This window comes from Eubalaena glacialis, chromosome 2, assembly GCF_028564815.1.
Source record: "Eubalaena glacialis isolate mEubGla1 chromosome 2, mEubGla1.1.hap2.+ XY, whole genome shotgun sequence".
Lineage (NCBI taxonomy): Eukaryota > Metazoa > Chordata > Mammalia > Artiodactyla > Balaenidae > Eubalaena > Eubalaena glacialis.
The window spans coordinates 142,379,898-142,396,436 of record NC_083717.1 but is presented as its reverse complement, the minus strand read 5'-3'; the positions used below and the strand labels follow the sequence as shown (position 1 = coordinate 142,396,436).

At 34.4% G+C, this 16,539-nt stretch overlaps 1 protein-coding gene across 1 annotated transcript in view; it reads left to right on the top strand.

Annotated features, from left to right (window-relative positions):
- Positions 1 to 13,400, top strand: part of MDGA2 (MAM domain containing glycosylphosphatidylinositol anchor 2) — an 811,172-nt gene extending 797,772 nt beyond the window's left edge. Inside the window, exons 16-17 of the mRNA XM_061182503.1 lie at positions 10,418 to 10,523; positions 13,213 to 13,400. Coding sequence (XP_061038486.1) covers positions 10,418 to 10,523; positions 13,213 to 13,301 — 195 coding nt within the window. The 3' untranslated portion in view covers positions 13,302 to 13,400. The remainder of the gene's footprint in view (positions 1 to 10,417; positions 10,524 to 13,212) is intronic.
- Positions 13,401 to 16,539: the final 3,139 nt, after the last annotated feature.

Below are 16,539 nucleotides of genomic sequence, written 5' to 3'. Positions count from 1 at the left end.
GAGAATAAAAAAGTTGAATCTACGGCAACATATCATTAAACCAAATTAAACTGGGAAGACAGAACTCCAAAGCATTACTGATAAAAGTAACCTTAATATTAAAATGTACATACCTCTATAGGCAGCAAAGAACCTTTCTTTCTAAAAAACTGATGTTCTTCTAGACATATTTTTGCTTCCTATGTCACTGCCTTACCAACACAAAATTATTAAGTCAAATACATATAAAGTAAGTATTTAAGGGACTAGTTATATTAATGTTTCCTTCAGGATAATCCTTTATTGCCATAGATATCAATTTAGTAAATATTTATTGAGTACCTTCAAGACAATCATTTATTGTCACAGACAACAGTACAATAAATACTTATTGAGCTACTACTGTGTGCCAGGCACATTGCTAGACATGAAGATTTCATAGTGATTGTTTACCTCAGATTGGTGGAAATACACATCTAAACACATACATCACATACTGTAATAATTGCAGTAATAGAAATATGCACAAGTTTCTATGAGCACACCTAATCAACAAGAAGAGTATGGAGGAGAGTCAAGAGAAGCCTGTTATATGGAGTGAAACCTGAAGAGAGGGATTGCAAAGTAGAAAAAGGTCTAATATTAATATTGCAGCAGAGTTCAGAGTAAACCAACACATGGAGGTCATACATCACAGGATTTGTCAGAGAAAGAGAGAGACGTTTATCTGGAATTTGGTACACAAAAATAAATCAAAGACTGATGTGAGATGAGGTTAAGGAACCTCAAGAGCATAGGCACTGGGGAGTTATGGAAAGATTTTACTCAGGGGATGACATGGTGCGTCACTTAGCTTGTTGTATGGAAGATGATTCAAGGAGATAAAATTGGGCCAGCAAACCAGTTAGGACACTCATAAAATCCACATAAAGGATATTGAAAGGAAAAACTAGGGAAGTGGTATAAAGAAAAGAGGATGGTTTCAAGATATACTTAGGTATAAAAACTAGCAGAACATTTTTATGTTGGGAATTTGGGAAGTAGCCATGAATGACCAAGAAGCTTCTAACTGGGGTGTCTTGAGTAATGTCTGTTACTTTATCCATTACCTTAAATAACAAAAAGAGGAAAAGAGACAAGCTTCAGGGATGATTATGGTTACTTCTATTTTGGACATGTTAATATAAAATGCCTATGGAATATCCTCTTAAAGATGTGCAGAAGGTTATTGCATATGTTTTCCTGAAGCTTTGGGGACAAACATTTTTGTAGGTCATTAGGCTGTATGTGCTGCCTAAAACCCTGGGAGTGGTTGATATTTCCAAGGAAAAGTGTACGTATGTGAACAGTGATTAAAGACAGTGGAACCACACAGAACACTAACCAATCATTAACATGAACTGTGGAAGAGGAGCTTGATCCTAAGTAGTATTTTTTAGAGTTATAAGGAAGGAGATCGAGGAAAGTTTGGTGCTCACAGAATTTAAAGACTGTGATTCTCAAATTGGAAAGCAGGTCAAGTCCAGTAGACTGGTCGTTACAGAGAGTGCCCACTCTTAAGAAATTTGCATAAGGTGGTAAGGAAATTGGGAAAACCACCATCTTATCTAAAATTATTTCACTATTCACAATTAATAGAATAACCTACTGTCTTCACATTCACTAATTGCCGCAGACCGGCTGCAGAAAGCTGGGAGTTCCTGGCGGTGAGGGGTAAGGAACTGAAAAGCACCAGTATGGGATCAGAAGGGCCAAGACAACTGATGGTTGCAAGGCAAGTTTATTCAAAGAACATGATCACATATATAGGTTAGTTAAGGAACAGAAAGAAGGCAATAAATCAGTAAACCTTGTTTTCCACATGATCCTGTTGCCACCTGACTATGCGTCAGCATGCCCAGTGGGCCATTCTTTGGAGTTACAGACCGTCCCTTCAGGGCAGCACGTCCTTCTTCTGGGGAGCAACCAGGGGCTCTTTAGCCAGAGCAAACTCCTGGGATTAACCAGGGGCTCTTTGGCCAGAGCAGACTCCTGGAACGAAACTGGCCTCCAGCCATTTTCCTTTTTTACGCTCAAAACCACAGAGTCAGGAGTGCATACCAAGAAAGAGACAAGCAGTTCTCCGATAAGCAGAAAGCTGATTAAGCTTACAGCTTGGGGGCTACCACAACTAATCATTTCTTTTGCAATGTCTAATGTGCTTTCAGTCCTACTCAGTGTATTTTTCATCTCAGCCATTATACTTTCCATCTCTGTAAGTTCAATTTGAGTCTTTTTTAAAACTACATTTCATGTCTTAAGTTAATGTTTTGAACCTATTAAATCCAATTATAATAACAGTCTAATGTCATTGTCTGCTAACGATATCATCTGTGCCAGTTCTTGGTTGGTTTTGATTGATTGATGTTTTCTCATCTTTACAAGTCATTATTTTCCTGCTCCTTTACATGTCTGGTAGTCTGACTGGGTGTCAGACATTGTAAATTTTACCTTCATAGTTGCTGGGTATTTTTGTGTTTCTTTATTCTTGAGCTCATTTGTGGATGTAGTTTAGTTACTTGGAAACAGTTTGATAATTTTTGTTCCTGCTTTTAAGATTTGTTACATGAGACTAGAATGGTGTTTGATATCAGGCTGATTATTTCTCAATACTGAGGCAAAAGTCTTCTGAGTACTCTACCCAATGCCTCATGAATTATGAGGTTTCCCAAGTTCTGTGTTAGCTGGGCACTGTTACATTAAATGTGTCCCCTTGGGTCTTTTCCAGGTCTTAGGCAGTTTCCTCACATTCAAGGCCTGATCAGGACTTTGCTGAATACTTGAGGGGTACCCTCTGCAGATGTCTCTTTCTCTGCAATTCTTTCTTGGCTGGTATTCTACCCTGCATATTCTAGCTGCCTTGGATTCCTTGGACTCTCAGCTCTATCTCCTCAACCCAGATTTTCTACCAGGCTCTACCTTTGTTCTGCTTTCACCATAGTCTATAAATTCGGTATAGGGCAGTCATAGGGCAGACCTTGTTTGATTTCTATCACTCAGGGTTCACTGTTCTTCATTACCTGATGTCTAGTGTCCTGAATACCATTCTTTCATATACTTTGTCCGGTTATTTGGTTGTTTCAGTTGGGAAGATAAATCTGGTTTCTGTTACTCTATCCTGGCTGGAAGCCAATCAAAAAATGAAGATTTTGAATCAATGACTGTCTAAACTATTTAAATTACCAATGGGAAATGAAGATAAATAAAACCATATTTTTATATTGGATCTCTAGGTTCTTATTTCTCTGAGATATTTCTAGGTCCATTGGCTAAGGACTTTCATTTCATAAATCTTGATTGTTCAAGGAAATGCAACTGCACCATCCTACCCAATTTTTTAAATTTAATTTTGTTTTCAAGTTTCTTGTTGCTTTCAACTTTTTTCAGGCAAAGTATTTTTTTCCTCAAAAGTCATTTATAAACTATCAAGCTTTTCAAAAATCTTGCTTTGGTGTGTGATGCCTACCAGAAAAGCATGGCAAAGAAAAGTATGGAATATATTACTGTACAGATTAAGTTGTGAGAAGGTTTAACATTATTCAGATGTAGATTTGTGGCATCCTAGAATGTCTTTAATTCAAGTGGAAAGGTTATCTCTTACCTCTTGGAATTTTAAATGAAATATAAGTGATTTTGAGACTGTTACATTGATACATTTTATGTTTTGTTTGGAGTTGCATGCCTTCAAATTAGTTTGATCCATAAACCCTTTCAAAAAACAACCACTTGCAAAGTTCTTTGTCTAAGTGTGTCCAATTAGTTTGCTTAGCTGAAAATCAAATTATTGTGTAGTACTTTTTCAGGCAAATAGAAGTTTTCTCCTACTGAAATTTCTTTTGGGGCTCTTTTTCTAGAATTAATTTAGCATGATCGGTGCTTATGAGCAAAATATATTTAGCTGGATTCAGAAGGATCTGGGAAAAATTTTCCAAAAAAGTAAAATTAATATAGTGTTAGTCTTAGAATGTCACTTTTATTTTATATCCTACACCAAGGAAAATATTTAACTATCCTTTTAAATGCTCTACTTCTTTCACAGTACATTCCAAACGTTTTGTGAGGGAAAAGTATAGAGACATTATAATACCGTCTTTACATTTTCTTAGGTATAGGCGAAAAGAATTCTGGAGATCTTCTTATATCCTCATTTAAAGATTTGAAAGTATGTTTTGAGACAATTTATCTTAAATCACACAAATCCTTAACATTAAATAGGGATTGGAAAAGAGATTATAATGCTCTCATTACATCATGCTGCCTTTATATATTTCTATGAATAATAATAATCCAAAAAATATCGTCCTCCTTAGTAGACATTACATGCTCATATAGATACATATCTAACATTCTAAGCCAAATTCCGGAGCAATTATAGACATGATGATGGCTCCTGAAGTAACTATTGAAAATATTTTCTAATTGCAATTCACAATGCGATCTAGTTCTTTCTATTTTTGCCAACAGTCAAAATCTCATGTTATTATTTCAGATTAGAAGCTTTGACAACCAGCTGACATTTATCCAGCAGCCTGGAGTGGCAGAGTCTTGTGAAGTTAAACTCAGTGTTAATATTTATATAGTTTCTCCAGAGAAAAAGCTTAGGCTACTCACCTGGTTTATTATGTTACCTCTCTTCAAATCTCTTCTGTACTGGTTAAGGATAGTTCTGCTCTTTGCTGGTAAGAGGGGGGAAAAAAAAGAGGATAGTTTAATTATTTGCTGAACCAGTAATAAAATAAAGGTAAAATTATTAACGTTAATAGCTATTTTCAAATTTATTCACATCCTAAAGTTTTTCCAAGTGATGTACACTGTCAGTTTTCAAACTGCATTCCAAGGCTTTGGCTTTGCCTTAGCAGTAATGATCAGAAGCGATGTCTCTCGTCAGAAAGAAAACATTTGCAGAGGCACCATTAATGTTGAAGTCATCATCAGCAGTGCGTTGTAGTCTTTGACTTCCCATTTACTTTTACTCATTAGTGCTACATGTAGCTCTTCCTCCCTTTCTGAGAAATTATATTTGAACATAAGCTTTTACAGCATCATCTGTATCTCCTTATATATTGACATCTATATCTACATGCTTTAAAGCATTATAAATAAATGTAAGAAACTGTCAATCGATGAATTGAAATAATTTTGTGTAGTGTAATTCTAATACAGAAATTCACATACATTTTTTAAACTCCCACTTGCATTTACCCACCAGGAATTTATTTTCTGATCATGCAGTATTTCTTGCATATTAAGTTTGTTGAATTGCAGGCACACACTGTGAAAACGTTACAATTTTAAACTTGTTTCAGTTAAGGGAAACCATTTTAAGTAAGATCAGTGTGATTATGTGTGAAGAACAGGTTTTGCATAATTTGAACCCTCTTTTTAGGAGACCTAAATGTCAACATTTTCTCCCCGAGAATCTAGATGCCATTAATTCCGTCTTCAAGGCAATTAAGCCAAATGCATTTCAGAAGTATTGAAGAGGAAAAGAACATAGTCTTATCCTTGTAATGTAATAGTAGTCAGAATCATGATGGTACTTCATTAAAATATGACATATTTAACCTATTAAACTAGAGAGCATTTCTTCTCTGAGTGAATGTAATTCAGACTTTTTTCATTGCATACAGATCACATCTTCCAAGTTGAGATACATCATATTATAATGGACTGTTATAGTTTCTCATCTTTGTATTTGAGAAAAAAGATGTTTGTCACCAAGGATTTATTTTTAAAAGCACTTGAAAGTTTGGCCAAGGTACATTATTTAAATTTAATACCTATGCATTTTATTTCTGTTATCTATCTCATAGTCAAAAACAATATAAGGAGAAAATATCCCTCTAGGTCTTCATCTCGAAGCCATTTATAAATCTATTAGAATCTATAAAATCGTGTTATAATAATTCTAGTTGGAGTTCAGAGCATAAACAGAAAAATGCAATAAATATTTCTTTGTGAGAGTCAAATGAGTTAAAAAACAATCTATATCTTCCCAATAACAAAGCTGCTATGGAAATTAAAAGGAAACAAGCCAACAACTACACAGTACCTTTTTCTTTCTTCATGTTCAAATAGGACCCTGAGGAAGACTATGGTATTTCTCTAGCCTATTGGATTGGATTCCCTATCATCACAAGATTTCAAATATATATTAAAAGTACCAATTACATAACTGTACCAAGAGTTTGATTGTCAAAAGTTATTTTTATCATCCCAGTAATAACTACTACTAATTCTCTGATTTATTTCCACACAATAACTAAAACACTGCTACGCTTGGAAAGTAATCAAATTGCTTTATTCAGTGACAAACTGCATTATCTATAGTTGTGCAGATAAATGTAAATAATAGATTTACAAATCAGTCAGCTTTTATTACTGTAACACTTCATCAGGATCACTGAGGGATGAAGTATTCATATAAAAGAATGTTCTAGATAGAGGCAACCCTCTGTACATATGACAATTCAACTTTTGTTGATTTGTATTTCTGCTGTTCAGCCAACTACACATTTGCGGTCAACATATTGCCAGTAGGCAGGCAGCACACATATTAAATTCCATCAGTCAATCTACTCTCTGACGTTTACCACCAAAGTCTCCCCAGCACTCCCTCTCAATCTGACCACAAAAGAAGGGTGGCAGCATCCTTCACAACCTCGCTGCTTCAAGACTTTTGTGCTTCAAGGCACAAGCCTAGGTTCAGCCTTGGGTTTTTGATCAAGCTGCACAGCGAGGCAGAAAGAAGGAAAGAAAAAGAAAATTAATAGGAAAAGTAGGAGTGTTTAGTACTTTAAAGTCAGTAACAGAAGTTTTGAAATGCTTTGAGCGATGGCAAGATCATTCCAGGGAAAGAAGCTTTGAAAAGTTCAGGAATGATTTTGAAGATTTAGACATTTTAATTTTAATTTTTAAAATAATGTTATTATTTTATATTGACACTTATCTCCAGGTAACAGCAACTTATTTAGTGAAAATAATTGTGTACTTTAAATAAGAAAAACTGTGGATAATTTTATTGTCTACTTGCCTCTACATACCTAAGATGGAAAAATCCATGTCTCTCAAGCATGTTCCTCCAGCATCCTTCCCAATGCAAGGATTATGACTTCAGCTTCATCTGTTTAGATTTCAAGTGTGAGCAGGTGCAGAACATTCTAACCTACCCGTATTAGCCTTTTCACCAACGTCTCACTTCCCACACAAATCATACTGGAATGCAATCCTCTTATCTTTGCCACGGCCACATTACAAACCCTGTATTCTGTTCTACAAGCAGTGTTTACTCCCTTTCTCGTTCTACTTCACCTCTTAAAATTAAAACTCTTGGTGATTGAGGAGGTTTCCTCTTCACCATACCAAATTTTTCTGACTAATACATTCTTATTCCTGCTTCCCTCCAGAATTAAACTTGACTGGGAGGCAGAAATCTACATTTTCTTCCATTCAATCCTTTAAAAGACCTGCATAAAAGAAAAATTTGTGATGACAGCCCTCCACTTTCATTCAGTAAAGTATTAGTCTTGGGGGCAAAGTGGAAAATATTTGATTTTGTGGAATCAGGCTCTTATAGCATGAATCTTTGAGTTCTGACTTTCTCCAAGATAACATTCCATTCATGTTGTTATCTTCAGGAGAGAAGACTCAGCATCACATGACTGAAACTAAGAAGGGGGTGGGAATACTATTGATTTATTCTTAACATTGATTCTCTACCAGGTAAGCAGCACATATCAAAAAGAGGAAAAAAAAAAACCCAAATACTTAAAAACCCATGGTTAGGAAAAAGGCAATGCCTTCTCACAGATAGACTGCTGATAGGGGCAATTTATAATGACCCTAAAGAACCATATAATAATTTTGTATAATAATCATATGAAATTCAGCCTTATTCATCTCAGCCTTGTTCAGAATAACTGAAAATAATTTTAATGTCTAACAATAACAATACATGCTGGTTAAATAAATTTTGTTGCATCCATAACATGGACTATTCTGCAGCCATTAAAATGACTTCTCCTTTTCCAAATTCAGTGCTCTTGAATTTTTTTTTCTTTTAAAGTGAGAATTTAATGTATTTTGTGCCTGATTTCTTTTTTTTTTTAAATTAAATTATTTATTTATTTATTTTTGGCTGTGTTGGGTCTTCGTTTCTGTGCGAGGGCTTTCTCTAGTTGTGGCAAGCGGGGGCCACTCTTCATCGAGGTGCGCGGGCCTCTCACTATCATGGCCTCTCTTGTTGCAGAGCACAGGCTCCAGACGCGCAGGCTCAGTAGTTGTGGCTCACGGGCCTAGTTGCTCCGTGGCATGTGGGATCTTCCCAGACCAGGGCTCGAACCCGTGTCCCCTGCATTGGCAGGCAGATTCTCAACCACTGTGCCACAGGGAAGCCCCAGTGCTCTTGAATTTTAATACCATTCTTTTTTTTTTTTTAATCTTCTCTCTTGCAATTTAAATAGTCCTCTGAGGGCTGTGTAGCCACTACCCAGATACCTTCCAAAACACCACCCTAAGTCAAATGCAAGTTATCATTTCCAGGCAGCCAAATTAATGCTTCATTCCTGATTCTATCTGAGGATGGAGAATTCATATACTGCCAATTTAGTTCTAAATATTTTAACTCTGGTCTGCCATTTTATTTTGGCTTCAGTGACAAGACAAATTGGATGCCTTTCAAAGAAATGGTTTTGGACACTCTTTATTAACATACTTATCTCAACATAGGTAAGCAGGAAACCCTCTCTACACAAATTAAATATAATAATAATATAATAATTAAAACTTCCCAAATCTTTTTCTCTTATCAAATTTTTTCCTATCGTGCAAATTATTCTTATTCTTATAGACCATATTTAAGTGCGGGAAAGGACTCAATACAAAAGGTGGTAACTAATGCCTCTACTCTCCTACTTAGAGATTTCGATTGATAAAATTATGATAGCATATCAGAGAACAATGGTAGCCTTCACAAAAGTAGTGTAAGTTCTCTTAAATTCATCACAAATTTGCCTTTAAGGAGTCATATTAAGATACTTTGAGAGGCTTCCCTGGTGGCGCAGTGGTTAAGAATCCGCCTGCCAGTGCAGGGGACACGGGTTCGAGCCCTGGTCCCGGAAGATCCCACATGCCGCGGAGCAGCTGGGCCCGTGAGCCACAATTACTGAGCCTGCGCGTCTGGAGCCTGTGCTCCACAACAAGAGAGGCCGCGATAGTGAGAGGCCCGCGCACTGCGATGAAGAGTGGCCCCCACTTGCCACAACTAGAGAAAGCCCTCGCACAGAAACGAAGACCCAACACAGCCATGAATAAATAAATTAATTAATTAATTTAAAAAAAAAAGATACTTTGAAAAACAAAAGTTTTGGCATTGATAAAAACAGACTTTTACTCCAATTTTTTGCAATGAAATAAGGCTAGAAATTGTATTAAAATGCACACATTAGTTTGATGAAAATAGTTATTAGGCTAATTTTTCTTCGGAAAGAACAAAGTAGGTATTTCATTTTGGTATGTAGAAATTTTTCTGGGAATATAATCACTACATGCATAGGTTATTTTTTACTATCAAAAGAATTAAAAGGTTTTACTGGAAGCAAGGAGTAATTGTGAGATAAGACAAAATTTTAGAAGACTCTTATTTCTATAAAAATGAAATAAAAATTTGCTAATTGTCGTTATATTGACCTTGTATCTAGAATTTAGTAATAAATGGAGACTGATTTCATTCATCTATTCTTTCAACACTAATGTCTTACTTACCTCAGTGACAACAACTGTTCTAGATACTGGAAATTCAAAGGTCTGCCGCTAAACACTCAACATAAGTAAATCCATAAATATCTTCAAGGGTTTAAAAACAAAGCATATGGGGAATATGATGAATTTATTCACTGTATTTGCAAGAGATCAGACAGTTTTACAGAGATGGCAAACCCTTGCTGTGTGCTTCATTAAACATAATACTGTCGAAGTGAACCCGGAACTCATTCATCCATAAAATATTTCTAGAAAACCAGTGTTATGGGATATGTTTAGAAAACATTGGAAGGAATCTATTTCAGAGAAATATTTCAGAGAAAAACTTTTCTTTACCTCTGAAAACAAAAAGTGATACGATTTGTAATAGTTGCTGCTTTTATTTTGTTATTCAATTAAGTTTAGTTTTGTTTTAAAATTGACACAGAGCTTGTAATATGGAAAACTATGCTGTACAAGGAAGATCCTATTGGTTTTGTTGAGAAAGTTTATGTTTTTTGCAAGTAAGAATTCTGAAGACCATCAATAATAAATGATGCCAGGATTGTTGTCAATTTTAGGTTTGTCTCCTCAATTTCTCAATAAAAATTCATCTGCAAATCAAAGCCCTACATTTAGGTTGTTTCATTCATATTTGTAGCTCATTTTTGAAGGTATTCGAGGTCCTGGCATAGAAGGTGACATTGCCATTGATGATGTATCAATTGCAGAAGGAGAATGTGCAAAACAAGACTTAACGACTAAGAGTAAGTGTCTCTTCTTGGATCAGTTGGTGTGATGTTAAAGTAATGCAATGACTATTAAACTAATGTGGTCTAATTGTTAAAACTAATTTATTTTTAGTTTATTTAAAAATTTCCTGTGCATGAGACCCTAAAATTTTAATTATGTTTTAAAATCGAAGTATTAAATCCAATGGTAGGCATTTGAACTCAGTTAGTTGACCTAAAATGAAAGTAATTTTGATTTAGGTCTATGTAAGGCAAGCACACTTTGGTTTTTAATTAATTTTTAAATATTCTTAATTTATATTATTAATTTCAGAGGATTTTTTTCACTTTTATTAAAATATTTGGCTAATCTATATACTCAGCACACATTTATATAGCCATGGCTCTTTTTATTCCTCCGAGCTTATGAATGTATTTTGTAGGTCTAACTTTTGCCAACCATTTTAACAGATTCAGTATTGTGAAGAGCCTTAGTATATATATTAAGTAATGGAGCAGCCTAATTCTTTTCTGGTATAATTAATCTCCTTATACCTGCATCACAATCTTGTCTAGTAATTTGGTTTCACTTTTTATTCTGGTTTGAATATTATGGTATAATGATATCTTCAAATTGTATGTTTTTCACCAAAAATCCATTTTTAGTAAAAGAGCTATAAATAAAAAATTATAAATAATGCAAAAAGCATCAGAATTATGTGTTGGGCTGTTTCTTAAAATCCTTATTGTATTATTCATGTGAAGGTGAGAAATCTAAAATTATACTTATGAAAAATTCCTCTAGTTGAAGGATTTTCATAGGCCCACCTAGAATCTTTAATTTTGTGGTCATTTAAAGAGGTATCAATCAAACTAAATATATACAAATAACTCAATTATTTAACACTTACAAAAAGAGCATGAAAATCCACTTTGTATAAGTCTAGAGCAAATCAGAGTCTTTGTTAATTGAGTATATTTAGTGAGAAATTATATCAGTCTGGATGTTGAAAGTCAAATTTGTACAGCTACCCAGTGATTGCTCATACGAACTGAATTGACTCCATTTTTAAACATTGTTAGGAGACAAAAACTAAGATTGTACATAACAATGAGCCATTTTGCTCATAGTTTTCACCTTCTTGTCATTACACTTAGCATTTCAAGTAACAATTTTAGTAAAAGTTTCTCCCTGTGTCTGGCTAATTTTTCTTTAGAAAACCAGTAGCTATATCCAAATGAAGTAGGTTTGTCAAATGCACAGAAAAGCAAGCATTCTTCTCATAGGAAAAGGGATTGCTTTTGAATTTCACAACATGAATCAGTGATAGTAACATACACTATATTAGCTGAAGATAGCTACCATCTGATACAGAAATCTTACATTTTGATAATTAAATCACTGAAAATTAGTATAAATAGAATTAAACTTTCCAAATGAGGAAAGCAAGAGAACGTAATTTACTCCCCAAAAAGGAGAAAGCAGAAATGTAGCCACAGTGAAATGACTATGAAAACCCATAGGCACTTTATTGTTATACAATAGAACATTTTCATAATCAGTTTTCTTCTCTTAAACTACTAAATCCAGGAAAAAGTGTGACTATTTCAAGTAAGATATATCTATACTTATTGGAGGTATTTTTATTTAGCCTCTATAAATCAGAGGAAACAATTCTAATTGAACAAAAACATTTTCTTTGGTGTGAGAAAATACTCTGCTACATTTGTATCTCTTTAACTATAACTTATTAAGTTCATTTTGATGAATAGTGTTTGTGGAATATTAAATTAATGTTAAATTCTAAGTACAAACCAGCTTGGAGGCCAAAGGCCTCTTCCTAAACTGCTCAGGCTTCCAACCCCTCTCCGGTAGTAAATGTAGTACTATGGCCACACTATCAAAAGCTGAGATTGTTTGTCTCTTATTTTCAAAACCCAGCTCGCTCCTAGGTGAGAGCCATTTTGTAACTTAAGGCAGGTTAATGAATTATTGGGTTTGCCTATGTTAGTCCTCCTAGGTAAGCTATACATTCTAAGAGGTATCATCTGTACATGAATTTTACTTGAAATACCAGCTACAGTAGGAATCTCAAGGCAGATTGGTGAAAGAGCTCTTTTAGTTAGAATGGACTTCATAGCACTTTTAAAAATTACACTAAGGAGAAAATTATTTACCCAATTTATAGATAATAGACTGATCCTGCTATGTATAATCCACTGTTTGCAGTAGTTAATTTCTCTACCCATAACAATCCCTACCTGGTTTTCATAAAGAGCAGTTTTTCTTTCAGTGGTCTTTAAGCTTAAACATTTCTGAAAGCTTAAAAAAAAAAAAAAAAAAATGAAGCTGACCCTTTAGATTTTTGAGAATTGTCTATGTATGCACGCCTTCATGTGGCTAGCAGAACTCTGAGGTTGAGCTCAGCCGCAAACTCACATAAATATCTTCTGCACAGGTTTTCGTAGCATAGCGTATCAATTTAAAATCTGAAAATATTTTAATTTTATCAAATGCCTCACCATATATTCAAGTTATTTTCCTTTTCACTTGTCTTGGAAGTGAAGCTGATAAATAAAACAAACCAAAAAACAAGTGTTTTCCAAAAATATCTTCCATATACTAAAATTGTTTTATTTGTTCACCGAAGTTGTATTGGTAGCTATATGGAATACTTACTCTCCTTTTTAATGATTTCTTGGCATTTACTTCCCTTGTCTTTAGATTCCGTTGATGGTGCTGTTGGAATTTTAGTACATATATGGCTTTTTCCGGTTATCGTCCTCATCTCTATCTTAAGTCCTCGAAGGTGACCTTACCCTGGCAGAGGCTATAAAAGATTCACCAGGCACTGGCATGAAGAAAGAGTCTTTGTAAATGGACATTGAAAAAACAAACTACCAAAGATTCCTCCACTGACTACTGACTCAAAATAAAATAATAAAAACAAATTTTTTAAGCACTGGGGATAAAAAGACATCATGGAAATATAACTTATTCCGCACTACAAATAAAAGAAAATCTTGACCTGAGTAGAGAAGAGACCTTCAGGTGCTTTTGTGGCTAAAAAGATTACAGCGTCATCTGGTCATCTGGTTGAACTCGGAAAAAAAAAAAAAGAGCTATAGAAATCCTTGTCAAAGCACAAAGTCATGGCTGGTTTTGTTTCAAATGAATAGTTTGCTTGTTACCATGGAAACCTAATGGCCTGCCAACAAAAACCTCACTGTAAACAGGGTACGTGAAGAGCTGGCGTTTATTTTCCTTTTGAGAAGGTTTTGCATAGAGAATTAAATAAATGTAGGCCCTTTTACCTTTGGTTGTTACCATTCCTTGAAAATAACCCGAACTCAGAATTATTTACAACATTCTTCTTCCTCCCCACCTTATCCCCATCCCACCTTTATTATTATTATTTGTTTTCCTCCCATGGTTAAGCTAGATAACTGTATGCTGTCTCTTTTTGCATGCACTACTATCCAGGATGGTAAACCTGGGCTTACATATTACACAGGCTTATCGGAGTTTGCTTGCGGCCACTTGAACACCCAAACTAAGTCATCTGTTCCAACGAAGAAACCAAACCATCATCTTTTATAAATTGCCATGGAAACCAAGTGCCTTCAATGAAACAAGCCTGAATAATTTTCAACTCAGAAGTTTGCACTGCTAAGAGTGGTTTGTGTAAAACTGTTTTATAAACAAACTACAGAGCCTAAATGTGCAAATTACAGGCAAGACAACAAAGCCGCTTCTGAAGAAGAAAGGACCGAAGCTGCTGCCTAAGCCCATGCAGACAAGATATTTGTTGTTTGACCTCCTAGACAGCCATGGCCTTTCGGCTTATTGTCCATTAGAAAATAACTTCCATTGAGACCAGACATGGGAGCAACACTTTTTTCTTCCAGGTTATTAAATGGGTCAACCAGAGCAAAAGGTTGTTAAGATAATACTTAGCGCAGAAGGTGGTGAAACAGGAGTGATTTTTTACTCTAACCTCCATTTGAAATGAAATTGGCCCTAGCTTTAGAGGGAACAAGAAAATGTTTGTGATTGCAGTACATACAAACTCTACAGTGGAACTGGGCCTGAAAAAATCTGGCTTTATTCTAGACACTGAGGGTAATATGCCTCTGCCCTTTAGTCAGACTCTGTGAAAATTGTGAGATATTATTTTATTATTTTACCAAGATTAAAAAACACTTTTACAAAAAAACAAAAACCTGTAAAAATGATTTTGAGCTACCTGAGGACAAATCATACCTTTAACCAGCCAGTTTTCCAATGCATTGTAAATTTCACTTAAACCTGTTGGTTATGAAAATTTGAAGATCTTTTTCCTTAAATTATCTCAGCTTTTAACTTCATTTAAAAAGACTTTTGTCTAAAGAAGAATATTATTATTATTTTATGTTCTTTCAACACCCCAGGATTAAAAAAAAAACTGATTATGCAAGTAATTGGGATATAAGTATTAAATTATAACATTTGCAAATATTAATATAAAAAGCACAACAAAATGTAGTGGAAAAATGACAAAGCTTGATTTTTTAAAAAAAAAAATTATGTAGAAATGTTTGTGCAAATTCAGTAATCCAACTTAAAAGATAATTTTACAGCTATGTTCAATAAAGCCTCTTTCCAGGTAAGGTATGAAAAGCAGTATGTGTGTTTGTTGAACGATGTTCACTTATCACCAAAATGAGACTAGTTATACAATTTATTGGTTATGTCTCCATGGGATAAATCTTCAGTGCTTCATATACTTTAATGTCTGCAGGAAGAAATTTTGATAGGAAATCTCTGATGCACTCTCCCTTATTTGTAATAGTTGTAAAAAAAAGTCAAACTTTTGAAAGTAAAATATGAAACAAATATGAACTTGGAATTTAATGTGTATTTTCATAGTTAAAGAGGGAACCAGTCTGAATATCCAGGTAATGGTAGAATTGAGCTAAGCCATGTTCTTTAAATTAAGCAGAATAAATAAATGAATTTTATAACATATTTGAACAAATCAGACATATTGAAAGAATTTCAAAATTATAATCACCCATCTATTTTATCAAACCAAAGAGATTAAAGTAAAAATATTCAAGGCACTTAGCTTAATATTTACTAAATCTCCCTTCACCTTGACTTCCATTTTATGTGGCAACTAACCAATTCTCTCCACTATCCCATATTAGCGGATCATATTTTGAAATTGATTTTCTGCATACTCATTTCTGATAATATCAATGAAAATGTTCTAGATCAAAAGAGAGGCTTAACTCATTGCCGCCTTCTTTCCCTGATCTTTGAGTGAGGCTTTTGCAAAAAACAAAAAAAAAATCTACATTCAGAATATTTGGATATACATGTGTCCTTTCCAGGAAAATAATCAAGTCTTTTCTCCTAAGTAACCCTGCACAAAGAAACTGCTGTAAGCAAGAGATTCAGTTCTCCTACTAAACATTCATAAAATACTAAAGTCTTTCCATAACCTTTCACACAGTAAGAATACACAAGGCTTCAGAAGTTCATGAGAACCGGCTGGTACTTCAAAAAGTAATTTTGATTAAATGTTTGAGAAATTGCAGATGAGTGCCAAGAACAAAGGGGTAATCAGAAGAACTGCAAAGCAATCAACTTTACTGATGTGGTAATAAGTTAAAATATATAACTTAAATGGGTTCTGGATCACTTATATAAACGAACAAACTTAGAATCAATGTTTTTCACTCCAGAGCAAATGTTTAGTTGCTGTAATTGAAAGGCAATGGATAAAAATGCAAAAATTTTTTAAAGGTCAGCATATGTGAAATGTAAATTAAGTATTCCCTTCTTTAATATTAGTTATAATAATGACAACTTTAAAGCACTTACATGTTTTTACCAACTGCCTTCCTTTTCCTAATACTTTTTTGTATATGAGTTGAAATCTCCAATGTATTCCCCCTTTTCCTTTTTGATGACACATTTTAAGTGTAATTGATGGCAATATTTTGTTGTTGTTGTTGTTGTTCTTTTGTAGGAAGGCATTAGGCAATGGAGCTTTTAATTTCCTGG